This window comes from Genypterus blacodes, unplaced genomic scaffold, assembly GCF_046128005.1.
Source record: "Genypterus blacodes isolate CSIRO-AG114 ecotype Tasmania unplaced genomic scaffold, CSIRO-AGI_Gbla_v1 ptg000038l_1, whole genome shotgun sequence".
NCBI classification, from domain to species: Eukaryota; Metazoa; Chordata; class Actinopteri; order Ophidiiformes; family Ophidiidae; genus Genypterus; species Genypterus blacodes.
Window position 1 is genome coordinate 664,360 of NW_027466851.1, and position 27,931 is coordinate 692,290.

General features: G+C 49.0%; 2 protein-coding genes across 2 annotated transcripts; both read left to right on the top strand.

Moving 5' to 3' along the window:
* The first annotated feature begins 6,026 nt into the window (after window positions 1–6,026).
* On the top strand, window positions 6,027–12,299 carry piwil2 (piwi-like RNA-mediated gene silencing 2). Its single transcript, XM_076147468.1, has 19 exons — window positions 6,027–6,104; window positions 6,185–6,295; window positions 6,565–6,686; window positions 6,770–6,890; window positions 7,000–7,080; window positions 7,161–7,274; window positions 7,647–7,835; window positions 8,068–8,152; window positions 8,432–8,524; window positions 8,822–8,962; window positions 9,044–9,157; window positions 9,266–9,454; window positions 9,917–10,018; window positions 10,304–10,420; window positions 10,966–11,054; window positions 11,270–11,375; window positions 11,464–11,717; window positions 11,807–11,914; window positions 12,143–12,299. Exons 1-19 carry the CDS (start codon window positions 6,076–6,078, stop codon window positions 12,297–12,299), a joined length of 2,322 nt encoding a protein of 773 aa, XP_076003583.1. The 5' UTR covers window positions 6,027–6,075.
* Window positions 12,300–13,431: 1,132 nt separating this feature from the next.
* On the top strand, window positions 13,432–27,674 carry LOC142996521 (poly [ADP-ribose] polymerase tankyrase-1). The gene is made up of 28 exons (XM_076147467.1): window positions 13,432–13,902; window positions 14,401–14,625; window positions 14,843–14,938; window positions 15,238–15,274; window positions 15,879–15,954; window positions 17,126–17,146; window positions 19,544–19,638; window positions 19,725–19,791; window positions 20,093–20,279; window positions 20,373–20,494; window positions 21,302–21,393; window positions 21,604–21,682; window positions 21,765–21,936; window positions 22,095–22,174; window positions 22,517–22,662; window positions 22,738–22,903; window positions 23,186–23,405; window positions 23,516–23,625; window positions 24,144–24,332; window positions 24,612–24,858; window positions 24,954–25,036; window positions 25,108–25,228; window positions 25,328–25,425; window positions 25,518–25,592; window positions 25,681–25,786; window positions 25,952–26,138; window positions 26,252–26,408; window positions 26,534–27,674. The coding sequence occupies exons 1-28, from the start codon at window positions 13,455–13,457 to the stop codon at window positions 26,618–26,620; spliced, it is 3,789 nt and encodes a 1,262-aa protein (XP_076003582.1). The 5' UTR covers window positions 13,432–13,454; the 3' UTR covers window positions 26,621–27,674.
* The last annotated feature ends 257 nt before the right edge of the window (window positions 27,675–27,931 follow it).

Sequence of the window (27,931 nt, forward strand, 5' to 3'; positions counted from 1 at the left end):
CTGATCCTGATCCTGCTGACCCAGATCCTACTGATCCAGATCCGGTGGCGGGTGAGGGTTTTGGGTTGATGGCTGCTGTCCCGTCCTCAATCTCTGCTCCCAGCTGGTGTTGTGAGCCGGGATGGACCATCCAGACCCCCCGTGACAAACTCCATCCGATTAAGAAGAAATCTGGCCTTTGAGCAAATCAGGTTCAATTTGGGGTTAAACCCAGAGCGCTTTAGATCCATATGAGATACTTGTAGACAGATGAACACACAGAGAGACACAGATGTAATGATGTAATTAATAACAACAAAACCGACTGAATGACGTCCAAATCGATTGTTGCTGCAGAAATCCCAGCTGCTGTCAGAGCTTCAGTGTGTATCTATAACACACGCTACACAAATGAAAAACCCACATTAATGCCATGTAAACGCTCACAGAACACTATGTGATCAGATCACTTTCAAAACAAGATTAAAGCTGATTTTCCTCTCCTCCCAGCTCTGCTCACTCTAGTTTATTAAGTTATATTGGATTAGAAGCCGAAACTTGTGCGTCCTTGCATCTGGGACCTGAGAAATTCTGCTTACTACTACAGCTGGCTTTATAAATGAGAACTGTCTATGGAGCAAAGAGGGAGGATGGACATAAATAACCTGCTGAGATGAGATAGCACGCAGGCAGCATCCACATAATGAGATTAGGTGTCGACGCACAGCGTTAATATTTCCTCTAAACGCACAAAGCAACCACAGTATATTTGTAAGATGAGACCCTTTGACCTTCTCCACGTTCAGCGATCCAACCTGATACCCGACACACTGACATGCAGATCCAGCTGTGATGAGAGGAGGAAGAGTCACACATCATCATCATCATCTTCATCACTTTGCTTCTGCACCTCAGTCGTGATTTGTCATTTGGCTTTAAGACTCCAGTGGAATATTCATGTGTGAGTTGTGACTCTAATCCTGCTGGTGAAACATTTGGGAAGGAGGATTTGCATGTTTGGCTGCTCAGCTGTTCCAGAGTGGAACTTTCATCAATTATTTCAACAAAGACACATGGAATCAAAGACGTGCTCCAGCAGCGATGTGAGGGTCAAAACCTTTAACCTGGCTGCACCTGTAGCTCTGTTTAAGCCTTTTATGGTTCAATAGTTTTACCCTTTAAACTGATGCTGCTGTGATGTTTCTCCGTTAGGGAAATGATGTCTGAACTCTATTTGTTCCTCTGTAAGTTTTGTCATTGTGTAGATGTTTGTGCTTCTCTTCAGGTCTGTAGGTCTTTGAATGGACCCTTATGGACCCATGCACGTGTTAAAGCCTCTAAAAGCTCCTCTTCATCAACTAACACTACTTCCTCTCTGGATGAGGCTGCTTGTCGACTATAACTTCACCAATAACGGTTGAATTTCCTCAAAAACTGACATAAAAACACAAAACAGTTCTGTTTCTTCTGCTAAATCCATCACATTAAACAATCTTCCCTGTGAACATTTCAGATTTATTACTGCAGCTCTCCTGAAATAAAGGATGTATTATATGCAATGCTGACTGTCAGAATGATCTCAGCAGGGCAAGAAATATACGGACATTAAAAAGGAAGTATAATAGGCTTGAGTGGTGAGATGTGACATGCTGTGTGTGTAATAGGCTCACTGCAGGACCTTTGAGGAACATGTTCACCCTCATCACCATGTACCAGAATCACCACGTGAAGTTGGTGACTTCATGGCATTTCCTCTCACGCCACCATCAGGAACACACAGTGGTAACCTGAGAATGGAGCCACTTTGTTGGCTCAGTTTGTGTAATGAGCATCACAGCCTCGGGGAATTCAAGTTTGGAGTATTTTTACTGCCAACCTGGCTTCCTTTCCACCATCACTTTCTCTTTTCATTGTTCTATTCCTGACCTTCACTGTCTTCATCTCTTCGTGTCTATTTTCACCAGAGTTGGTTCAGAATTCTGGCAACATTTTCATGCACAAATCAGATATCTAACATGAGGGTTTCATGGCGTTTTCAAACATGCAACAGCAGAGTGTGAAGAGTGAGGGCGTCAAACGGAGAGGTGTGATGTTTCTCTTGCAGTTGTGTGACTCATCTCAGCACTCGGGTCCATATAGCAGCTTCATTTAATATAATAATCTGTGAGTTTGACTGATTAAAGATCAGTTGTTAATGATATTGGATGATATTAAACAAACAAGAACACAGGGATGAACCTATTTTATTTAATATTTTTAATCATGCGTTATATCATCCATTTAATGAGTACTTATAATAATTAATACTAATAATTCCCACCCCATTTATCTTATTTTATTTATTTTAATTGAAAATGATTCATTTTGCTCCTGACTCAATATATCTAATTTTAACGGAAGGTTATTATTATTATTTAAAATCTTATGAAATGATGGGATCCAGGCGCAGGCGGAGGAAAGTGGGATTAATTTAAAGCTTTCCTGCAGAGAGAAACGATGAGCACAAACACTTCTGGAGTTTTCTCTGATTGCTTTTAAAGAGTGGAAGGCTGTAATTGCCAGTGTGCCTGAGCAGTGATGTGAGAAGCAGCAGCGCAGCATCGGCACTCTTACAGTAAGAGGAAAAGCTCTCTGCACACTTTCAGACTCACTCATCCGTGTACATCAGACTGACTGTGTGTATGTCATAATGGCTGTAACCATGGCAGTGTTCTCTGAGCACATGAGAACATCTCCTGTTTTTGTGAATTTGTTATCGCTCAGAGGAGAAAACTGAACAAACATTGCATCATCATCATCAGAGATCAGCACGTTGATGAAACATTACACACTAATTTAAATGAATATTCTGTTGTTTTCACCAAATTATGTTGTAAATGAGGAAATATTACAAAACAATTAGCACAATATACACAATTTCTGTAAATCATCGCCAGGCATCTTGACTTATTCTCTCTTAGGCCTGTGTTGGTTTGGATTTGACAAAGTGTTGGACGTGAGACTTTCTTGTGACTTGCACCACAATAACTTGGTTCCACCTCTGCAGATATGACCTTTCCATCAGCTCACCCGCTGGAAACTATTACCACTGTCATTTGGGTGAAGACCATGTTTGACTTTAAGATGCAGATGTTTAGTACAGTATGTATGGCAACCGAAATCAATAGTCAATCACGATGACCGTTTGATTGTTTCCCTAAGATGACCTTGATTGAAATGTAGATGCTCAGATCAATATCAATATCAATATCAATAGCAATAGCAATAGCAATCAACATATACCTAAATCCGCAGTTGTGGACATTTTTTTTACATTTTGTTTTCTCAAGATCATGTCATTATCTCAGGAAAACGGTGTAGAGAAACTCTAGACCTGCTTGATGTGATTGTAAACTGAACAGGTGCAGCAGGCCTGTCTGCAATGCTGCACACAAACACACATAATAAAACTAAACTATGGAGAACTTTGTGGCAAACAGATGCCAACTCAATTGCAAAGCAAATATGTGAAAATAGCCAGAGGGTTTCATCTGGTTTTGCATATTAGTTCAGTTTAATTACGTTACAAAAACAACATTAAGAGTTAATTAATTCAAGTATGGCCTCCTAAAATGAAAATAGATTTTAGTTAACAGTAAAAGCGTCTGAATTGGAGGAGTTCTGTTCAGTTTGGACTGAATTTAAACTTCGCGGGTATCTTGCAGTACCGTGAACCACCACATGGCCGGGAGAAGACTTACTTTACTTTACCCAACATGAAAGTTTCGTAAATTAACGAGCCAATGGGCTGGCGAGGAGTGTTTGATTGACCAATAGGAATGTTGGTGGGCGGGGCCAGCTTGTCACCTCCGGTCACTCTGATGAAGTTCAGCATTAATGAGACCACGTGGTGAGACGGAAGGTTCCCGAAGCATCACAGGTGGGTGCAAGAAATAAGCGGTAATGGTTGACAAACTGTTCAAACATAACAATATGAGTCAGTAACAATGGCGCATGCGCTGTGTCGTTGTGTAATTAGCCCGAGAAGGCAAAAACGTGTGATGGTTTAATTAGCAAACTGCTGCTAACTTGAGCTAAACAGGGCAAAGCTGCTAATGAAGCCGAGAAGCTGCTCGGTTTTTGGGGTAAATCCCGCTGTCGCCCCGGTTCAAATGACGGTGTGCAACCTGCCGCTTTTCCGGCGGGCAACCCGGGCAGAAGCGCGGGCCGCCGGGGAGAACGCCCAAGTCTCGGTCCGGGTCTCCCGCTCGAGTCTCCGGGTCCGTGTTGGCGGTTTCGGTGGTCGCAGTGTTTCAGGGTCTTTTGACTCAAGGGAGGAAACACTGACTCGTCTGTGTTCAGCACATGTGGAACCACAATGAATTAAAAGAGGGAAACTAATGTTCTCCTCTTTTCTTCTGTTTGTGCTGAAAGTAAATCTTTTTATAGCTGTGATGAAGTCTGAGTCATACTTAAATCCTGCAGAGTGTCACAGGATGAGAAATAAAGGAAGAGAATATAAGAAAAGAATGAAGTCATAAGGTGTGGGGGGGTATTATTATTATTATTTAATTACTATGAGAATAAAGATGTAATAGTAGGAATGAATCAGAGTAAAATGAGAAGAGAGAGAGTCTGTGTCAGAATGATATTAAATATTTTTACTTCACTCTTGATCATTTTTCAATTGATGCAATTAATAGAAAAGATTCATTCATAATTGATTGATCACCAACATCCCAAGACCTGACTGACCTGAAGTGACTCGTAGCTGCAGGAGACCTGTGACCTCCTTCACTTTCTCTCCTCTGCAGTGAAGGTTTGGACTTGTTGAAGTGTGGATGGAGCCAGAGGAGCCTGCAGCTGCGCCCGGCGTGCAGCAGGGCGGCGGCAGAGCGCTGCGACCCCGAGAGCCGCCTGTGGGATGCGGCCCAGGGCTGCGGGGAGCAGCAGGAGGGCCCGGTCTTGGGCGAGCTAGAGGTTTTCTTGCCCCTGGTGATTCCCCGCTCCTGGGGCAAGGAGGCGTGGCCGAGCCTTTGTCGGCACAGGTGAGACGACTCCTCGGGCCCGCTGCGATGGGGGGGCACGGCCGAGCCAGAGGGCTGCTGCTCTCTGCAGTCCAGCCGCAGGTTGGCGTGGCCAGGGGGGGCGTCCTGCCTTACGTGGAGCCACAGGTGGGCGTGGCCAGGGGGGCCGTCCTGCTGCGCGGGGCCGTGGCGCCACAGGTAACTGAAGAGACCCCGACCGCCAAGACTGAACAGGTACGTTCGATACGATTCAGCATGTGTGAGATGTTTGACAGCAGATTGAGTGAAATTGTATACAGAGGCTGCTCACTGCTTCTATACAACAATATACTGTGTGTGTGTGTGTGTGTGTGTGTGTGTGTGTGTGTGTGTGTGTGCTCACAGGTCCATAAGACTTTACTCCAGGAGTCGCCGCTGATCTCAATGTTTAGAGGACTTGGCGTCGGACCCCCAGTGTTGTCATGGGGACGAGGAGCAGCGCCCCATGCAGGTCTGTGTCTGTGGGACTGATTTGTTTTGCTCATGAACACAAACTCGAAACCTTCACTCCAGACTTTTCCACCCGAAGTATCAATAGTTCAGTCAAGGTTTGTTGCAGGACGAGGAGTGGCGGGAGTGTGTGGAGAGGCGAAGGAGCCCGTCGCCCGGACAGGAGGAGGCCCGGGCCGCGAGGAGATGATGGGCCGAGGCAGCAGGCAAGGAGGCGCTGACACACACACACACACACACACACACACACACACACACACACACACACACACCTCTGCTCTCTGCACTGGATGCATAACTGATGATTGTGTAAAAAAACAACTGCGTCCGATTTGCCTCAGCTTCCTGGGCCGAGGTTTACCTGCTCAGACGCCGGTGGGGGTTGGGAGAGCGGTGATACCTCAGGGAGGAGGAGGAGGAGGAAGAGGACTCCCAACCTCTGGAGCTACAGCGCTGCTACACCACCAGAGCTCCTCCCCAGGTATGAATGTTGGTAGTCAGGGCAGCCAGATGGAGTGGTTATGATCTGCTCCATGTGTGTGTGTGTGTGTGTGTGTTCCCTCATAAAGACGCCCTGCAGCTTCCTGGTCCAGCTCTGGTGATGGCGGAGCTGAAGATGGAGGCGGCTCAGTGAGTATTTCTGCCTCGTCGCTGCTCAAGCTGCTGTCCTGCTTCATGGACGTCACATGTCTGTGTTGTGTTGTGGTCAGTGAGCCGCTGCTGAAGGCCGGAACTAAAGGCGTCGCCATGGAGATCGGCTCCAACCACATCCCCATCCGCTGCAGGAACCAGGCGGTGTACCAGTACCACGTCACCTACACGTGAGCAAGACCTCGCTTCTTTTCCTCCCTCAGCGCTCCTCAAGCTTCGCCGCCACAGGAGTGTTACCAGGCCGACGGCTGTGAATTACATTGGATGTTTGGGTTTGTCAGGGTTCACACACTACCAGAAAAGGCAGCATCAGGCCTGGAATTGTTGCAGAATAACAAATAAAATTCCCACTGATAGTTTAGAAAGTGTAGCAAGAATGTTTTCCAATCCAAATCATGTAAAGCTGAAGTGAGAACACGTCATGTCTGATGTCCTACAGGCCAAACATGGAAGCCATGGCCATGCGTTTCGGCATGATGAAGGAACATCGCTCTGACATCGGGGACGTGATGGCGTTCGACGGCTCCATACTTTACCTGCCCATTGACCTGAGAGAGGCAAGTGTCTTCATCATCGCGATGAAGATGAGACGGCACTCAGTGACTGTGTGTTTGTGTGTGTGTGTGTGTGTGTTTTTCAGGCAGTCACCTTGAAGAGTTTGAGGAAGACGGACGATCAGGAAGTGCAAATCAAAATCCAGATGACGAAGATCTTGCCGCCCAGCTCTAACCTGTGCATCCCGTTCTACAACACGGTGCTCAGAAGGTGTGTGACACGTTCAGGTCGCCTGGTGAACACGTGTAGAGACGACGTGTGAGCGCGGTGTTGGTGTGTGAAGCTAAAGTGACGTCATGACGCTGATCCCGGTTCACAGGGTCATGAAGATCATCGGGCTGAAGCAGGTCGGGCGAAACCATTACGACCCTCAGAGGGCGTTGATTGTGGGGAAACATCGGTGAGCACCGCTGTACGTTCTCTCCTCGTCCGCGTGACGGCGACCGGGTTCCCTCGGTGACGCTGACTCTCTTCTCTCAGGATGCAGACGTGGCCCGGATACGACGCCACCATCAAGCGCACGGACGGAGGCCTGTACCTGTGTGTGGACCTGACCCACAAAGTCCTGCACAACAACTCTGTGCTGGACCTCATGTGAGTTCCCCCCTCCGTTTGGTTGTTTTGTCTTTTCAGGACATTTGTTGGATTCATGTCATCCACAACAAGGAAGTAGATGTTTGGGAAATTCCCCTGAACCCTCTGCATGTTGTCATGGATCTCTATCCTATAGTAACTTCCGGGTCCTTCTCTCATCAGTCTGCAGCTCGTGTGATGTCGTGCCTTAATGTGAAGTAGCTAAGAGAATGTAGTCCAGATAAACATGCAGGGCGTCGTGAGGACAGATAGTAGAAGAAGAATATAGATTTTGTTCTTACCGTGGTTGATGTAGTTCAGATGTGAATTCCCCCCCTACTTCCCTGTAATCTGGTGGACTTGTCGGGGTGTTTGCTGTCTCGTCTTCCACAGGAAGGAGATGTACCGGCACAGCAGGGAGCGGATGCAGGAGGAGTGTACCAAGGAGCTGATCGGCAGCATCGTCATCACACGCTACAACAACCTCACCTACCGAGTCGACGACATCGAGTGGAACAAGTCGCCCAAAGACACCTTCACTCTGACGGACGGCACGACTACGTCCTTTGTGGAATACTACAAGTAAGATGGAGTGAAAATGATCTTTGTTAAGAGCCGGATGGAAACTGGGAATGCTGGGAAATCTGTGTGAGGATCACGTTGGTGAGTTAGAACGTACAGAACTTCAAAGGCTTCATTATTCATTTAAGTCAGAAGCTCTAGATGGAGGTGATGGAGCCTCTGAGGTCAGAAGGTGAAGCTGTGGTTATGTTATGTTGTCGGTCGCTGCTCGTCCTCTCTTACGTCCTCGCAGGAAGAACTACGGGATCGAGCTGAAGGAGATGGACCAGCCGATGCTCGTCCATCGCCCGAAGGAGAAGCCCAGACTGGGGAGGAAGGTGAGACGCCGACACACACAAACACACGGCAGCAGAGTGGATCGGTGTTCAGGACTCGCTGGTCTGTGGAAACAAACTCCTCCTGTTGTTTTCACATCTGGTGGACGCTGAAACGTGACATCACACTGCCCCCCTGTGGCTGCAGTGAGAAATGTCTCACACACACACACACTCACACACTCACACTTACTTCTAGCTTATTGCTGCTTAAATGGAATCAGATGAGTTTCATGTTGAGATGTTCAGCAGCTGGACTCCCCTCACAATGATGCGTTGCAGGAGGTGAAAGTGGGGACGCTCCTCCTGGTGCCAGAGCTCTCCTTCATAACGGGCATCCCTGATAGGCTGAGGAAGGACCCCCGGGCCATGAAGGTAATCAGGTTTGCCACTGTTGTGTCCTCAAGGTAGAAGCTGTGTGTGTGTGTGTGTGTGTGTGTGTGTGTGTGTGTGTGTGTGTGTGTGTGTGTGTGTGTGTGTGTGTGTGTGTGTGTGTGTGTGTGTGTGTGTGTGTGTGTGTGTGTGTGTGTGTGTGTGTGTGTGTGTGTGTGTGTGTGTGTGTGTGTGTGTGTGTGTGTGTGTTGGTGCTGCTTGTGCTGCTTGTCAATCCAGACCGACCCCGGCTTCCCCTTGTTATTTAGAGGACAGACGTTCTGTCCTGTGGCCGTGTAGGAACTGACGTCACACATGAGGGTGGGCAGCGACAAGCACGCCGACAGCATCAGGCAGCTGCTGAAGAAGATCAGCTCCAACCCGGAGGCTGCCAAGGAGCTGGACCGGTGGGGTCTGCACATCGACGGGGACATCCTGGTGGTGAGGAGACGATGCTGTGACGCCGTCTTCAAGTGTTGATGTGTAAATGTCCCAACCTGTTTCCTGTCTGTGTTGTTGCAGACCAAATGTCGAGCTCTGCCGCATGAGACGATCTACATGCAGACCGCCTCCTTCAGCACGGGCGCCGACGTGTCCTGGTCCAGAGAGGTCATCAGGGACGCGTCCATCTGCAACGTGAGTGACGGCGAGTGTGTAGAAGGACAGATAGCTGCCGCCTGGCGAGACTTCCTGCCGCGCTGCTGGCAGTTTTTCCGCCGTCTTCACTCATCTCCTTCCTCTCAGATCCCCTTGAACATCTGGGCGGTTTTCTACCCAAGCCGCTGCTCCGAAGAGGTGGAGGAGCTGATCTCCATCTTCAGGAAGGTGTCCGGGCCCATCGGCATGCAGATGCAGCGTCCGCTCCGCGTGCAGCTGAAGGACGAGCGCACAGAGACCTACGTGAAGAACATCCAATCTCTGCTCTCCTCGCAGGTATGACTGGATCCTCTTCATCCTTCCACTCCAGCGACTTCTCTCCTCTTTATCTGAACTCCCCTGAAGTTTGAGTCTTAATAATAAATTGAGCTGCGGTGAAAGTGATTTAGCTTCATGGTGTCTTCACTCCTCTCTCATCTCTGGAGTGCCCATCAATCATTTATACACAAACATGACTCACACAGAGGCCAGAGCTTAAAATAACAACTGACAGAATGGCCCCCCCTAAAATATCATACAGCTGCAGTCAAACACCGGCAGAGCACAAACCTCCTCCAAGGCCGAGCAGCTGAAAACATTTGAAACAGGATGTGGATGAAACTGCAATCACCACTTCTTCTCCCTGTCATCTATCCTCTATGCCCCTGTTTCCCTGAGCTCCCTCAGTCCAGATGCTGGTACGTGTTTCAGGACTTAATGGGGCTGAAGTGAATGTAAACGTTGTTGTTTGGTTTGCAGCCTCAGGTGCAGCTGGTCGTTTACATCATGGTGGGAAACAGAGACGACCTGTACAGCACCGTGAAGAAGCTCTGCTGCGTGGGGAGCCCCGTGCCCTCACAGGTCCGTCTGAGGGCTTCACTGCCACAACGTTGACACAATATCAGCATGTTGCATTATTGTGATCTGAATTTAACCAATGACGTCATCTAAAGAGGCAGGTCTTCCTTTTCATGCAGATTCAGGGTTATGAGGTTATTCCAGCTCCTTGATCTTATTGTCTGTGATGTGTGTATGTGTGGAGCTGGACAGGATCTGGTGGTTGTCTGTCTGTCTATCTGTCTGTCTGTCTGGCCGTTTTTGCGTGAGCACCTTTTGAACTCCGGCTGAATGTTTGGGCGCTTGCAGGCCATCAACGTCCGGACGATTGCGCAGTCACCTAAGTTGAGGGTCATCGTACAGAAGATCCTCCTGCAGATGAACAGCAAACTGGGGGGCGAGCTGTGGACGGTCAACATCCCGCTGGCGAGTTTCTCTCCTCACAACAACATCCACTGTCACTGTTAACTGCTCCTGGGAACGAATGAGCTTCACACTGAATCTTACATCAATCCAACACATGCTTGAATGTGTGTGTTGTGTGGTACCTTCCCTCCCTCCAGGCAGCAGGTCCACTGTGGTCAGTTTGGTGACCTGACCTGTGTTTCCTCTCCCATAACCTCTGGTCTTCTTGCCTCTGTGGCAGATTCAGCCCTTTACTATAGACTTAACTGCATTTCCTCCCCTTTGATCCCAAGATTGGCAAGAAAATTCACTTAATCCAACCTCAGGACCCCCTGAACGCTCAGACTGGATTATGGGCCATCACACTGGCTACATAGACGATTACAAATAGGTTACAAATGTAAATGTTGGGGTCGTTGAGTGTTATCTGGGGCGGAAGTGCAACATGTTGACATACGTCCTCTTTATTCTGCAAGAATCCAATCTAAGACTCGTCTGTTCTGCCATTCTGGTCAGATCACTGCAGTCACATTCGATCAAAGTGAACCTGTGCTTGGCTCCTGCAGAAACACCTGATGGTGGTCGGGGTCGACGTCTACCACGACACCAGCAAGAGGAATCGCTCGGTCATGGGCTTTGTCGCCAGCATCAACAGGTAGAAGTCTTTCTATTCTTACAGGTTAAATTTGGGTCCGGTCTGTCTTTGTCGTTCCCGGTCAATAACTCTGAAGTCTGCAGCAGTGATGACATGGGATCGATACATTTTCAGTCTGGACAGAGCAGAGAAACGTCAACGTTACAAACCCATACCAACATTAAGTTCTGCCAGTTGTGACGGCTGAATGTAAACAAACAGTATTTGTTCTCCAGCTCGCTGACCCGCTGGTACTCCAGGGTGACTTTCCAGACAACAAACGAGGAATTGATCGACGGCTTCCGCGTCTGCTTACTGACTGCACTGAAGAAGTACTACGAGGTAATCGCATCACTACGTTCAAGCAAGTGACTCCACCCTTATGTGGTCACGCCATAGTCATGAAGGTTGCTTGTGGTTTCCTCTCCAGGTGAACCACAACTTGCCAGAGAAGATCGTTGTGTACCGGGACGGCGTGTCTGACGGCCAGCTGAAGTACGTGGAACTGTACGAGATCCCGCAGCTGCTCACCTGTTTTAAAACGTTCCCCGACTACGAGCCCAAGCTAGTCTTCTTTGTGGTTCAAAAGCGCATCAGCACCACCCTCTACTCCTTGTGCGGCGACAAGTTCGGCACCCCTCCACCCGGGACGGTTCTGGATCACACGCTCACCCGGACAGAACAGTTAGTCCCAGTAAATCTACTCCACAAACTGAGCCCTTTGTGCTGTTAGAGTCATCGTCTCACACTCAAATGATCTCTTTTGTTTTCAGTGTGGATTTCTACCTGATGGCTCATCACGTTCGCCACGGCTGTGGGCTTCCCACTCATTACATTTGTTTGTACAACACTGCAAACCTCATGCCGGACCACCTGCAGAGGTAACTTCCTGCTCTGAGCAGCAAAGGATTGTGGGTTTTCTGTCAAGTTATCTTATCCAAATATTCTAGCTGGTTGGCGAAGGAATGCCAGTGTGAAAGAAAAACAAAAACAACAAAACTTTGTGCCGCAAAGTAAATTTTTAATTAAATGAATTACACAGAAATGAATAAAAGCTCACGTGATGTTTGGCTCAAAGTGTTTTGTCCCCTCGACTTCCATCACACCAGGCTGACCTACAAGATGTGCCATCTGTACTGGAACTGGGCCGGCACCATCCGCGTCCCCGCGCCCTGCAAGTATGCCCACAAACTGGCCTACCTGACCGGCATGTACCTGCACTGCGAGCCGGCCATCCAGCTGTCCGACACGCTCTTCTACCTCTGAGCTGGAGCACTGTCAGACTGACAGCTGGACAACTGTTATCAAACTGTTGGGTGAAATGCATTAATTGCTCTTGTTAGAGTAAATCTTTAATTTGTCAAACTGTTAAGTTAATAAAGAATAAGATGAAAACAATGTTGACCTGGTCTTGGTTGTAATGTTCAGAATGTATTCATGTTTACAGGACGAATGAATCTGCTGGATTTTCAGTTGATATGAAGCCAATGTAGAGAAGCTGGGACTGGAGCAATGTGTTCTTATAATTTGTGGGTTTTAGTTATGTACAATGTTTGCTTCAATAAAAAGAAATTGCAAAAAAAATAATGCATGCTGCCGTGTTTTGAACAAGCTACAATTCTTCAGCACAATGGAGCTCAAGTTGGAGAAGAGAATAATACAGTTGTCCAGTCTTGAAGTAATGAATGCTTGCAACTAATGTCTCAGCACTGCCATGCTAAGGAACGGTTTATTCTGAGCTCTATTCTCTAGATTAGCATTGCAGATTTGTCGACATTCAGGAACATAAACGTCTGTGTCATCCAGCCTTGAACAGTGAGAAGGCAGGACTCCATGTTGGAGAGAACTGAAAGATTGTTTGGGTTAAAGGGGACATATAGCTGAGTGCTCAAGCTACAAATAAGGTCTCCAAATGGAAGCATGCAAATCGAAAGGAGTATTGCACCCAATACAGAACCCTGTGGAAGGCCAAACTTTACAGAGTAGAGAGACGATTTGGTATCAGAAGGAATCTCCTTCATGTTCCTGATGTGGGCCTGTAAAGACCGTTGGGACATTGTATGTGATATTGGGCTATAGAAATATAGCTGATTTGACTCCCAGGCTTCTCCTTTTCTTTGTTATGTGTTTTAGAGCATTTTTCTTGTCTTTGCAGAGCACTCCTGTGGTTTGTCTAATCTGTGATGTTAGCCTCAGGTTCCTCCTTTTCTCCATGACTCACTTTCACCACCAAATTTCGCTTCTTGCTGCAATACTGGATGGTTTTGCTCGGAAGAGGTTCTTCTTATGAGCCCTTTTGTTTCTGTTCGTGTGTTGATTAATTCTGGCTCAGGGTGAAATGTTTTCTCCAGCTGACAGGAAACGCGACCGCTTTCACCGGAAACGGGGAGCAGTTTTTATTGTTGCCTGAGAGCTGCGGTAATGGCGGTGTCTCGTCGCTCCTCGCAGCAGCAACAACAGCAGAACACTTTACACTCTCCGCCTAGAAACGGCTCCATTTCGGCTGCACCCCCGGCCTCTCCGCCGATGGCTCTGCTGACCTCGGCTGTCGTGCCACCGGAGAGCGAGAGGGAGTGCAGCGGGGGGCTCGAGGCGGCTCCGGCCTCTCCGGACCTGCCAGCCCCGGTGCTGGCGAGCAGCGCGAGCTCCACCACGACAACCTCTGGCGGGGGCAGCAGCGTTTCCAGCCCGGGCTCCGGAGCAGCGAGCCCCGCGGACGGGAGCAGCGGCATCGGCGGGGCTTTCAGGGAGTTGTTCGAGGCGTGTCGCAACGGAGATGTTTCCCGAGTAAAGCGACTCGTCGACTCTGTCAACGTGAACGCGAAGGACATGGCTGGCCGAAAGTCTACCCCCCTTCATTTCGCTGCGGGTGGGTTGTGCTATAGCTAAGCTAACGTCGGACCGAGCTAAAGCTAAGCTAAACGACCACACAGCTGCATTTGTTTGTAGCTAACTGCTAACTAGCTCGCTGGCTAATGTTTACGTCTTTTCCTGCCGTGTTGTTTAGTGCGTTGGCATTTTTCATTCGGTTGTTTTCAATGGAAGCAGACATCTAAAGTGGGTTTATTGCTTTTCCAAAACAATGACATCATTCTGTCGAGGTAACGGAATAACTTTGACCACAGCCTCATCATTTATGGATGTATTATGTGGTAAATTAGAGAGGACCAAACCAAACAGTGAATTCCTTTAAATCACATAAGCAGTGTTACACAGAGGGACCAAAACTAAGTATATCTATCTAAGTCATCTAGTTAAAATCTTTGGTGTTTTATTTTTTGTTATGAACCCGTGTGTCTCAGTCATTATTATGTAGTGTATCCTTGAGTGAGTTGTGCTTGCCTAAATGAATCATGGTGCTCCTCAGGGTTTGGCAGGAAAGATGTGGTGGAGCACCTGCTGCAGACAGGAGCTAATGTTCACGCCCGGGACGACGGCGGGCTCATTCCCCTGCACAACGCCTGCTCCTTCGGCCACGCTGAGGTGGTCAGCCTGCTGCTGTGTCAGGGCGCAGACCCCAACGCCAGGGACAACTGGAACTACACACCTTTACACGAGGCCGCCATCAAGGGCAAGATAGACGTGTGCATTGGTAAGACTCCAATGAGGCCCGATGATCAATGTCTCGGTGTACTGGATGGATCTTCTGCTGTTTACGGTGCTAAAATGTGCACTTTAAATCATAGAATCTATAGATATAACAAGCCAACTTGATTTCTGTTGTTAAAAAATGTTACAGAATTCTTCACTTATCTCTAAATCATTCCTAGCATTCCTTCCTCTCACCACACATCCCTTCTGTCCATTAGTGTTGCTCCAACATGGCGCCGATCCCAACATCCGCAACACCGATGGCAAATCTGCCCTGGATCTGGCCGACCCATCTGCCAAAGCTGTGCTCACTGGTCAGTCTCTGCCAGCATCGCCCTCTCTGCCTCACATGTTACACATTTAACACCTGAAGTCAAGCTGTCATAATGGGAAAGAGGTGGAACATATTTACACTCAGAGCACCTGACTGCCTTCCTATGATCCAGATCATATTCAGTGTAAATGTCTGCATGGTCTGGACAGATTGGTCTCCCCCTCCCCCTCTCTCTCTTTCTTCCTCTCTTTTTCTGACAAAAATGCAAAATATGACCGACTCATCTGTTGTTCTGTGTTGTTGGCGTTGGGCTGATCTGAATGTTCTGTCTCTCTCCAGGTGAATACAAAAAGGACGAGCTCCTGGAAGCTGCACGGTGGGTGTCACTCTGACGGCTCTCACACACACACACACACACACACACACACACACACACACACACACACACACACGTTCAACATTCCTGTGGCCTCGGTACAAATGTACGGATAGGTTATTACATCTTTCACAACTGGCAGGACTCTTCGGCAAACGTCTGTCCTCAGGTTTGTGTGTGTGTTTGTTGGAGACGCCGCACCTGCTTTGGCAGACACACTTAAGTGCTGGTGATGCAGTGTTTAGTCTCGGCGTTCAGCCCAGCAGAACAAACGCTGCATGTCATAGGCGACTTCCTCTGAGCCTCTGCAGGGGAGCTGTAGCGTCACCGTGACACCCGGAACACTGCAGGCACAGTGCCAACACACAGTCAAGCCACTGTCCCAGTATTATATATTTAAATAAACAGGAGCTTCTTCAGGTTCGGTCATTGCATGTTGCCAAAATGCGATAACAATATGATTTGAATTCTCCTTAAAGCAGAAGCCACCGTTAGACTAGACAGCGTCTGTCTTTGAGCTCCATCTGGACTTAATAAAGATTCCACTCGGCTGTACTGTTGAAGGAAACTCGATGAGCTCCTCTTCTGTTCTGCCTCACGACAGGAGTGGAAACGAGGAGAAGCTGATGGCGCTGCTGACTCCGTTAAACGTCAACTGCCACGCCAGCGACGGCCGGAAGGTAAGACGTCGACCCGCACCGACGTGGCGCCTGGCATCAGAGTGTCAATGCAGAGGAATAAGCCCAGCTGACACATTGTGGGGTGGATCAGGGTGTTAATGCATTGGGAAGAGGATTTAGAGGAGTGAGAGCTGCTTTGAGTGGAGGAGAGACGTGATCAGAGACATGAGGAGAGACATGTTCAGTGAGCAGTGATCCACCTGCGTCCGCCTGTACGACTCAGTGTTCAGTAGAGCTGCAGTTACCAGACAGTTACTTTGTATCCGTCGCCAAAGCGACCACACAGATCACTTTGTGGAGGCGTGCAGGAGTCCAAACCTACTCACTGATCTATTCATCTACTGATTCAACCACAAACCTCAGAAGGTCCCGTGTGATTGATGCCAAACTCTAAACTACAGACGAGTTTGTTTTATATCAGATGTTTGCTACTAAAAGTGATTTTCCCTCCGTTTAACTAAATGTATTGATTTTCAGGGAATTAACATCTGAGCTCGGTCTCAGCTGGAGTTCCTCTGTCAGTCTCAGCTGTAGAGGTTTCTGCTTCAGCTCTGCTCACTTATGATGTCTGAAACACGTATACACTCTCTGCTCTCTCTCTGTCTCTCTCTCTCTCTCTGTATCTCCCTCTCTCCCCCTTGGTCTGACTGAGTTATGTTTTATCGTCAGTATTCTCTGTATTTTCAGTTAGTTGTGTCGTGTAATGGCAGAAAGTTCTGCTGAGTTCTCCCCTCCCCCTGTGTTCCTCTGCCTGTACGTCTTACAGGTCGGGCTACTTTATCCTCCAATAATGAGTCGTATTAAGTACAGAGTAGATGATGGGCGTGTCCCAGCTGAGGGTCCTGCTCACATGTCCTCCTCCTCCTCCTTCAAAGCGCCCTCTCTCTCTCTCCTCCTCTCCTCTCTGCTTGTATATTCTGCGTGTCCATGTTCTCATGTGGGAGCTACAGGAAGCCTTTTCTGCAGCTCACCCACTTTGCAGCGCTGCCGTGGGATTTGAACCTGTGAGCAGCACGATCGGGTCGCACTGGCCCCGAGCTGTTTACCGACTGTGGTGCCATGTTTGATTTCACACAGTAGTTCTTGTGTGCTTGTGCAAAGATAAACTGTCATTTTGTAATTTTTGTTTCATTTTGTTTTCCGTGTGACTCTGGCAACATTTGTCGATCAGTCAACATCCCAAAAAATGCTGGTAAGTCGAACTTGATAACGGCCACTTGATTGATGCACTACTGTGATTTTTTGATTTTTTTATTCATTATTTTTGTTTGACCAATAAGCTGGCTGTCACTTGTTAATTGCACATTATGGACCTGGGTGTTCAAGTCACTTATGTATCATACACAAATGCTCCTCAGTGTGTGTGTGTAGTGTGTGTGTGTGTGTGTGGGTGGATGTCATGTGACGGTGTGTGTTCAATTGGTGTCTTTCATCTTGGAATGGATTTGGAGAGGAGCCAAAAATGTTCGCTGCCTGCTTTCTCAGCGTCTGTCCTCCGCACACTCATCCACACTCCTTCCTCCAGCTTGCAGTCGCTCGCGTCCGTGTGTGATTTTTCCTGGTTTGGGCGATCACTCATGCATGCCTGAAGGCCTGCGCCCGCTGCATTTTGTCCAGGGATTCTTGAATGTTTGTCTGTGAAAATCGTGTCCACCTTAAAGCCGAGCGCACGCTGCCAAACAGAAGCTCGTCTCCCTGTGCACACGTGAAGACGTTTCTGTCCCGCTGTCCATGTCCCCGTGCAAACCTGACGCCACTAAAAGCATGAAATCATGTTACTGACCAAGTTTAGTGATGAAGTTGGGCAGTAAACATGGAGGAGCTCTCCGCCATCTCCCAGCTCAGATGTGTCAGATGTTTGGTCTCTAATAGAGAAACGAGCTGACATCATGATCTACTAAGAGCATTCAGACAAAGCAGCTCAACATGAGGAACTGGAGTTACCATAGTAACTAAAGGCCCTGGACCCAATATGTCCTCTACATCTCCTCTTCTGTTCTGCACCAGCTCCTCTGCTGCACAGCTCCCTTTGCTCCACGTCTTTACATGTGGACCCTCAGACGTCTCCACTCTCTGTCCTCTCACTCTTCTTCATCAGTTCTTGTGTCGTGCTGTTCCCGCTTTGTGCGGTCGGCCTCTGCTTTAAGTCTACATACGACACAGCGTGCCCATGACTAAGACACGCCCCCCCATGATGTCATTACATTTCGTGCTTAAATTCAGATGATTTGCAGCTCTTTGTCGGCACCAAACTTTTAGTGCTCTGGACTAATTTCATCTTGGTCAGTAAAAAAATTGCATTTAGAAGAACTAGAAGGAAGGAATGAAGCTTAGGCCACAGATGAGGACACCAGTGGGAGGCGAGCTTCCGTCTTTGTTTCGCGCCCTCGGCTTTAGTCACTATTTGAAATTTGGTATGCATTAATGAATGGCACGACCCATCTCACCTCTCATTCTGTTGCTATGCTAATCTCCATGGTAAGGAATCTGCTTTGTGTTATCCATCGCTGAATGACGTCACCGCGACTCCGTTGTCTCGTCAGACTTGTTGGCTCGTTCGTTAAAATTCTGCCCTCTCAGCTTTTTCTTTTTTTCTTGTTTTTAGACACTGCATGAGTAAATGGCAATGAATGTTTTTGTGACCTTTGACCCGAGGGGCACTCCTTTTCGGACGGCAGTCTGATAACGCTGCTGGAGTTTGCAGCTTTGCTTAGACTAACAAGTATTTTCCTCGGCTGAAATGAAAATGAATGTATTTGTTTACCTCAGTATTCTTCATCCAAAGTGCCGGCTGACCTCCTGAACCCTCAAATTCAAAGGAGTTGCGCGCTCCCGTATGCAATAACAACATTTGGACCAACAAGCTCGTCTTGAGCCAGAATATCGTTGCGATTCACCAGATGTGTCGGGACGATGACTCAGAGTATTTGGCTGAGCTGCGATTAAAGATAAGCGTTTGCTGTAGTGACTCTGTGCCTTTCCTTCCCGTTGGTGAAACGCGATGAGATTCACTAGACGAAGATGCACACTCTCCCCACGTTACAGTGGGGTTTTGCCGCCGCCATCCCGCCTTAGGAGCACGCTCGCGCTTCCTGCGCGGGCTCCCGGTGGAGTCAGACGGGTGTTGTTGGATGAAGAGCACTGAGGCCTTTGCTGCAGCTTGCTGATCGTAGCTTCCCTGCATATGGAAATTAACACGCTGTGGGTTTCGCCAGTGCGTCCTCTCTGTCCCGCCATGGTGCCGTGTCAATCTGACTCCAGCAGACAGGAAGAGGATGTAGTTTTGACTGCGCCGACCTTGTCAGGTGGTAGTTGAGGTAGAGGCGTCTTGACGATGTCGCCCGTTAACTCGTCGCTCGCTCAGGTCAGGCGCAGTAACGACAGCAGATGAGGATTTTTTTTTAGTTTTTGTGGCTTCAGTGACCTTTGCATCACCGTGTTCGCCCCCCGACTGCCTCTCACTCAGCATAGCTCGCTGTAGCCTCATCGCTTCTGGCGCTAATCAGCCGCTTGCTCCCGCGGCCGTCGGCGGCAGCGCACGCTAAACCGTCCGTGCGGCTCCTCTCCTAACGCCCGCCCTCTCTTTCAGTCCACGCCCCTTCACCTGGCCGCCGGCTACAACCGAGTCCGCATCGTTCAGCTCCTCCTGCAGCACGGAGCCGACGTTCACGCCAAGGACAAGGGGTGAGAGGTCACGCCGCCGACACGGACCGATGAGGACGTGAGCCCTGAATCCCTCTGATACTAACATGACTGTCCTGTTTGTGCAGGGGCCTGGTTCCTCTCCACAACGCCTGCTCCTACGGACACTTTGAGGTCACAGAGCTCCTGCTGAAGGTAAGACCTGAAAGCTTCTGATCATTAGACGATATGAGGCTCCAGCCCAGTCAGTGGTGCTCATGCAGTGAAGACAAATACACTGTGGCAGAAGGTGAAGGTGCCTATAGATCAGACCGTTTGTTTGGAAACATTATAACCCCTAATCATTTAGATCGGTGCATTAATCAATCAATAATGACATTCCTCCTTCTATTTAATTCAGCCTTCTATGATTTCAGTGACTTGTGAGTAACAGCAGTGAGTTGTGTGTGTGTGAACATGTGAGAGTGACTCAGCGTTGTCTCGTCCCATGGTGCAGCATGGAGCCTGCGTCAACGCCATGGACCTCTGGCAGTTCACTCCTCTCCACGAGGCGGCGTCCAAGAACCGCGTGGAGGTCTGCTCGCTGCTGCTGAGCCACGGCGCCGACCCCACCCTGCTGAACTGCCACAGCAAGAGCGCGGTGGACATGGCCCCCACTCCAGAGCTCAAAGAGAGGCTCACCTGTAAGCGCTCGCCACTTAGACACACACAACACATAAACACACACAACACACGTCAGACCTTTAAATCTCTTCTCCTTTCCCCCCAACGTGCAGATGAGTTCAAAGGTCACTCGCTGCTGCAGGCGGCCCGGGAGGCAGACATGGCCAAAGTGAAGAAGACGCTGGCCCTGGAGATCATCAGCTTCAAACACCCTCAGACCAATGAGACGGCTCTGGTCAGAACAAACTCTTTCTCCTGATCTTTCTCGGCGCAAGATCACTTTCAAGTCTCACAGAGCGACGAGCAGATAATCAGTCAATCAATGATCGAGCGACAATAACAATGTCTTCATTCTGCATTTGGAGAAACGCTCTGTGATCTTAAAAGCTTGAGTTGTGGAGTTGAAAGTGATCTGACCTCGATGCTGCTCTTCATGTCCAGTCACAAACTGTCTCACCCTCCTGTCTCATCCTCCTGTCTCACCCTCCCGTCATGGTTTTGATTGGCTGCAGTCAGATCAGTAGCAGTTATGGTGCCTGTGTTCATATTGCCCCCTCTAGTGGCTGAAAGATCAAACTGCACCACAGGACTGAAACCTGTTCTCCAGAGTAGCCTTCAAGTAAAATAAACAAACCATTTTTTCAATTGGAAAATAAACCCAAACTCTAATTAATTAACCAAATTAGTGAGGAAATAATTTATTTGTTTGTATTACATTATATTACATTGTATTAATTACTGTCCTGAATTTAACCCTTCATAGACACAGGAAGTGATGAGCAATATGATGACGGAACAAATACATGCAGGCCAAAAATGTTAAAAGACTTCAAACAAACTTTTTTGTGTGGAAACAATACAGTAAAAGTAGCTGAAACTCATTTTAATATTCACACTCATACGTGCTTCACATGTACAGCATAAAGTTGGATTACGGTGATGTGTCAGAGTCCCAACATTGTATTTTCATGTCTGACCTTCGCTAAAAACACAAGCGACTCTCTGAGATCCGTGTTGACTAACCCGTCTGTCTGTCCCGCAGCACTGTGCCGTGGCCTCGCCCCACCCCAAGAGGAAGCAGGTGACGGAGCTGCTGCTGCGTAAAGGAGCCAACATCAACGAGAAGAACAAAGAGTGAGTCAGTCAGCCATAGTTTGATGTTTTTAATGAAGAAGAAAAGCAAAGGTTAAGATGATCAATGACAAAGGGCAGATTCTTCCCTAACTGACAATCCTGACGTGTTGAGTAACTGTAACTCAGTTAAAGAGCGATGATGAAGAAGCCTGCTTGTTCCCTCTGGCGTGTTGTAAACAGCCACTCTCTCTCCTGCTCCGTGTCTTGCAGCTTCATGACGCCCCTGCACGTCGCAGCTGAGCGGGCTCACAACGACATCCTGGAGGTGCTGCAGAAACACGGAGCCAAGGTCCGCCTCGTTTGTTTGTGTTCTCTTCTGTAAAACACGAGGAAACATGATCATGACCCCGCCTCCTCCTCTCTGACTCCAGGTAAACGCCGCGGACACGCTCGGACAGACGGCTCTCCACAGGGCGGCGCTGGCCGGCCACATCCAGACCTGCAAGCTGCTGCTGAGCTACGGGGCCGACCCCTCCATCGTGTCCCTGCAGGGCTTCACCGCCGCGCAAATGGGCAACGAGGCCATACAGCAGATTCTCAACGGTAAAACCATCTCTGGCTCCTTTAGTTAGCGGGCTACTCTGCTGGCTTTGGCCTCTGCAGGTCAGAGCGATCCATCTCTGTTTCTCCAGTGTGGCGTCTGATTGAACACTTATTTTGTCCTGTCAGAAGTTTGACGTTTCCTTTTGTCTCCCCCGTAGAAAATGTTCCCACACGCAACTCTGACGTGGATTACAGATTCCTGGAGGCGGCCAAAGCAGGAGACCTGGACACGGTGCAGGTAGCTCCTCTCCTCACGCTGCTCTCTGGGCTCATGACCCAGGATAATGTCAAAGTTATCCACCTGAATGTTTTCTTAGTTTCATCCCATAATGCATTGCTGTATTAATAGAATCATAAAGTGTGTGTCAGGCTTTGTAGGTTCTTGAGGAATTTCCTTTAAATTCACCTGATTGTATCGTGGTTGTAAATAGATCAGCTTATCGGCCTAAAGCCACTTCAGTGCGTTCAGAAGTGAGTGGTGTCTGTGTTCAGAGCAGAGTGGGTCACTGAAGACGCTGATGTGTTGTGAGTTTGCTCCAAATAAGCAACGATGTCATGTGTCTCCTCCTCTGCACGGCAGCAACTGTGCACGCCTCAGAACGTGAACTGCCGCGACCTGGAAGGACGCCACTCCACCCCCCTGCACTTTGCCGCCGGCTACAACCGAGTGGCCGTGGTGGAGTACCTGCTGCACCACGGAGCCGACGTCCACGCCAAAGACAAGGGGTGAGTCCAGCCGCCGACAGCCTCACAAGGCAGTTTGAGCCTGAGGGGATGTTCACGTGTGCGTCTCCTCCACAGGGGTCTGGTTCCTCTCCATAACGCCTGCTCCTACGGTCACTACGAAGTGGCCGAGCTGCTGGTCCGGCACGGCGCCTCGGTCAACGTGGCCGACCTGTGGAAGTTCACGCCGCTTCACGAAGCCGCGGCCAAAGGCAAATACGAGATCTGCAAACTGCTGCTCAAGGTGAGGGAACGACTCGACTCAGAATGAAAAGGATCTCTACCTGACTCTGCAGGCTGATTATGATGCAATAGATGCTGTCATATAAAGGTTGTGGCCTACGTGCAGGTTCTGGTTTATGTCAGTGTTGAGTTGGGAAGCTCTCTGGGGTTACAGGTTTAGGTTGGAGTCGAGTCTTAAATGCCAAGAACATGCTAAGATATCACAACATGCTAAGCAGGATGTTGTTGCCTTGATGTCCCGTAAACCTGTGACCCTAACCTGCCCTGCTCGCTCTCTCCACAGCACGGAGCCGACCCGTCCAAAAAGAACCGCGATGGCAACATGCCGCTGGACATGGTGAAGGACGGAGACACGGACATCCAGGACCTGCTGAGGGGAGACGCCGCCCTGCTGGACGCCGCCAAGAAAGGCTGCCTGGCTCGAGTGCAGAAGCTCTGCTCCCCTGAGAACATCAACTGCAGAGACACACAGGGGAGGAACTCCACCCCGCTGCACCTGGCAGGTACTTAGCTGCTCCTCTGCTCTGAAGTCACCATTCTTATATGTCTTCTCTAAAATAAGATGAATTATCTGTGAAACGTTCTGCAAACTTCACCTTTTCTATCTTTGTAGCTGGTTACAACAACCTGGAGGTGGCAGAGTATCTGCTGGAGCACGGAGCTGATGTCAACGCCCAGGACAAAGGAGGCCTCATCCCGCTACACAACGCCGCCTCCTACGGGGTCAGTCAGTCACTGCAACACACACACACACACGTGTGACACACCTGACACCAGCTCAGTGCAGCTTCCACAAGTCATTTAACCAAGAACACACACAACCAAACAACAACAAGCAAACACAGGTTCTGCAGATCATCATCACCAGCGCCGCCGCACACTTCCCTTTCGCTCGACTTCTTTACAGTTGTTTCGTAAGACGGCACGGCACTTTGTCTCTCATATCGTCTCACAGCTCTCAGGGAATTTTTGCATTTTCACTGTAAAGCTCAAACACACAGCAAGTGTCTGGAAACGGTTTGCTAATCAAATTCCTTCTTTGTTCTTCACGCCTCCACAGTGGATTATGGTGTCGAGTGTCAGTACCTTCCTAGGTTCTGTTACTTTTTAATTGACTCGCTATGAATCAACCTCAAGCGAGCTCACAAACATAAACAGGTTTTCCAAAATCGAGTTTCCTCTACAAAGTGCAGCTCAGTGATGTGTGTCTTGTGTGTGTGTGTCCACTGTCTCTCCCCCAGCACGTGGACATCGCTGCCCTGCTGATCAAGTACAACACGTGTGTGAACGCGACGGACAAGTGGGCGTTCACCCCGCTGCACGAGGCGGCTCAGAAGGGCCGCACTCAGCTCTGTGCCCTGCTGCTGGCTCACGGCGCCGACCCCACCATGAAGAACCAAGAGGGACAAACCGCTCTGGACCTTGCCACGGTAACCGCTCCTCTAACACACTCCGAGACAGATGAGTTGTTTCCTGGTTGCGCTATTTATACTGCGCCACAGATGAAGCTGTAACCATGGAACCTCCTTGGTTACAGTAACCATGGAACCTCCTTGGTTACCATGGAACCTCCTTGGTTACCATGGAACCTCCTTGGTTACAGCTCCAACATCTCTCTCAGTCCAAGATCGACTGAGTGAGAAACCCCGTCAGATCTGTGGGAATTCGACCCGCCACCCTCTTTCATCTCGTTTCTCTTTGCCATCCAGGCCGACGACATCCGCGCGCTGCTGATGGACGCCATGCCGCCCGACGCACTGCCCAGCTGCTTCAAGCCACAGGCCACGGTGGTCAGCGCCTCGGTCATCTCGCCCGCCTCCACGCCCTCCTGCCTGTCGGCCGCCAGCAGCATAGACAACCTGGCCGGCCCGCTCACGGAGTTGGCCGCCGCCGCTGCCATGCCGCCGTCTGGAGTTGCGGATGGAGCCACAGGTTCGGACAGGAAGGAAGGAGAATGTGAGTTTGTTGGTTTAAGGGATTCAAACTTCTTTGTTGTGACTCGACAAGTTGAAATAATCTGACAATGTGAAACGCTGTCTGTCTTTGTGTAGTGGCCATGTTGGACATGAACATCAGCCAGTTCATGAAGAGCCTGGGCCTGGAGCACCTCAGGGACATCTTTGAGAGGGAACAGGTCAGACTCCTCCCCCTCACACTCACTCTGTTAAGACTTTGTCAATGTCTCAACGTCTCCTTCTCCTCCAGATCACCCTGGATGTGCTGGCTGATATGGGCCACGAGGAGCTGAAGGAGATCGGCATTAACGCCTACGGCCATCGCCACAAACTGATAAAGGGCGTGGAGAGGCTGCTGGGTGGCCAGCAAGGTAAGGAGACGTCCTGAGGAAACGAAGCTCGACCCTCACCTAGTGGTGGACTTTGTGCAGAGATTTGTGAGAGGGTCAGGATGTCGGTGTGTTTTCCAGGTACCAACCCGTACCTGACATTCCATTGTGCCAACCAAGGCACCATCCTCATCGACCTCGCCCCGGACGACAAGGAGTACCAGTCTGTGGAGGAGGAGGTGAGACAGGCTTGCCGCTCTGCAGTGTGCTTCACCCCATGACTTCATCTGGCAGGATGATCAAACGTGTGTGTTTGTTGTGTGTTTCTCAGATGCAGAGCACCATTAGAGAGCACAGAGACGGAGGAAACGCCGGCGGAGTGTTCAGCAGATACAACATCATAAAGGTTTGAGCTCAGTTCTTCTGTTTCCTCACCGTGGGCCCCCCACATCCTGGCTCGTCGTGGCTGAATTGAGTCCTATTGTGCCCCACAGATCCAAAAAGTGGTAAACAAGAAGCTGAGGGAGCGTTACACTCACCGGCAGAAGGAGATCGCTGACGAGAACCACAATCACCACAACGAGCGCATGCTGTTCCACGGTAAGCTGTCTCCGTCTCGTTTGTGTCGTTTCTTACATTTCTGTCTTGACGCTTGCAATTGTGATAGAAGAAGGATTTAGAATCACACAGTCTCGTCTGACTCAGAGTAGAGTAGACCTTTGCCCTATTCGCCCTAAGTCATTCTGTCTTCACTTCGTCCCTCAGGCTCCCCGTTCATCAACGCCATCATCCACAAAGGCTTTGATGAACGACACGCCTACATCGGAGGGATGTTTGGAGCCGGAATCTACTTCGCTGAGAATTCCTCCAAAAGCAATCAGTACGTCTACGGTATCGGCGGAGGCACCGGCTGCCCCACGCACAAAGACCGATCCTGCTACGTGTGCCACAGGTGAGTCGCACAATAATTCTGTAACTGCCGTTGTGAAAGCGATCTGTTTGGTTTTGATCCGGCATTTGGCCAGCTGGAGGGATTCTGACTCGTCTTCTCGTGTGCGTTCTCAGGCAGATGCTGTTCTGCCGGGTGACCCTCGGGAAATCCTTCCTTCAGTTCAGCGCCATGAAGATGGCCCACGCCCCCCCGGGACACCACTCGGTGATCGGGCGGCCCAGCGTGAACGGCCTGGCTTACGCCGAGTACGTCATCTACAGAGGAGAGCAGGTAACCAACGACAACTTTTGACAATTATGAAGTGAAAAAAAGTCAGAATACAAAACACACAAGGTTCTTTAGCTGATCAATGTAAAAACATTTGAAGCTAATCTAGTTCCGTTTTGCTCCACCAGGCCTTCCCAGAGTACCTCATCACCTACCAGATCCTCAAACCGGAGAGCACGGCCCAGTCTGCAGCAGGAGCTGAGCAGAAGTCATAGTTACTTCCTGTTTCTCACACACACATATACACACACACACAGAAGGACTCCGTGCTCGTCATATGTGTCTCCATTTTTATTACAAACGTATAACCCCCCTCCCTCCCTCCCCCCTGCATGTCGACGCCGACGCATGCACGGCCCAAGACCGCGAGCCGGGGTCTCCAGTTTCCCCTCCCCACCCGGCCAATCGCGGGAACAATGACGAATGAAGTATCAACGATTTTTAACCGTTGGGCGACGTTTGACGCCTACTGTCTTGTGACTGTGAAGAATCGCCAACCCCCCCCCCTCCCCACACACCCACACTCTCTCACTCTCTCTCTCTCTCACACACACACACACACACACACACACACACACACACACACACACGGTCAACCAAAGCCTGAAACCTGTGTACTACTACAGCGACTCTGACCATATGTGGGTTCATCCTGTCCAGAGGAGCCTTTGCTTACTGTGATTTTAACACTAACGTAGGTTTTAATATCATCATGTAACACTACCAGACAGGAAACAAGACGCTGTTGTTCTGCTGTAATTCTGGCATTTCTGAGCATTAGTCCCACTGAACGCTTTCTGCTTACATGTGGCCATTTCCTTTCAAGGCCGGAGGACAGAAGTGTCGCAACTCTTTCCCACACTCACAAGAGAGAAGACGTGCGAGGCGTCACAGTTAAAGAGTATTATGCAGGTGTGAATCTATGTACAGTCTGCTGTAGTCGCTATGGAAACTGTTAAGTGTTAAAACGTGCTTGTGATGCCTTATGAGTAATTAGTGACAGCCAATGAACTCACAGCACCTTTCTGTTGCCATGGTCTCGCTCACAGACGTCGCACGCGTAAGGATTTGCACTTTTACATAGAAAATTATTTAAGTTATTTAGAAATGAATTAGCAGGTAAAAGATATTTGTACAGGTGGTGTAAATGGTTGTGTATACGCGTTACTGTTTAACAGAAGCCTGAGTTGGAGGGTGACGTCTGAATTCCCTTACATGCCTTCATTTCCCCACTTTTTGTTTTTTTAAATAAACGTTCCATTAACAGCTGCTCATTGTCGTGTCTTCATTTTGTGTGTGTTTGAATTATTGCTTGTAATATTCTTAAGCTTTCCTTTTCCAGGGTTCATACTGTCATGCAGGCTCATCTAACCTGAATGAGACAACATTCTTCCCTTTTAGATAAAACATTTGAATACCTGTGCTATTGATTTATTTCAGTTGTACCTGCACCTGAATTTTGCATTTGCAGTTATTTAGAACAGGTTCATCATTTGAAGATGACCATGAAGATTTATCAAGAGAAA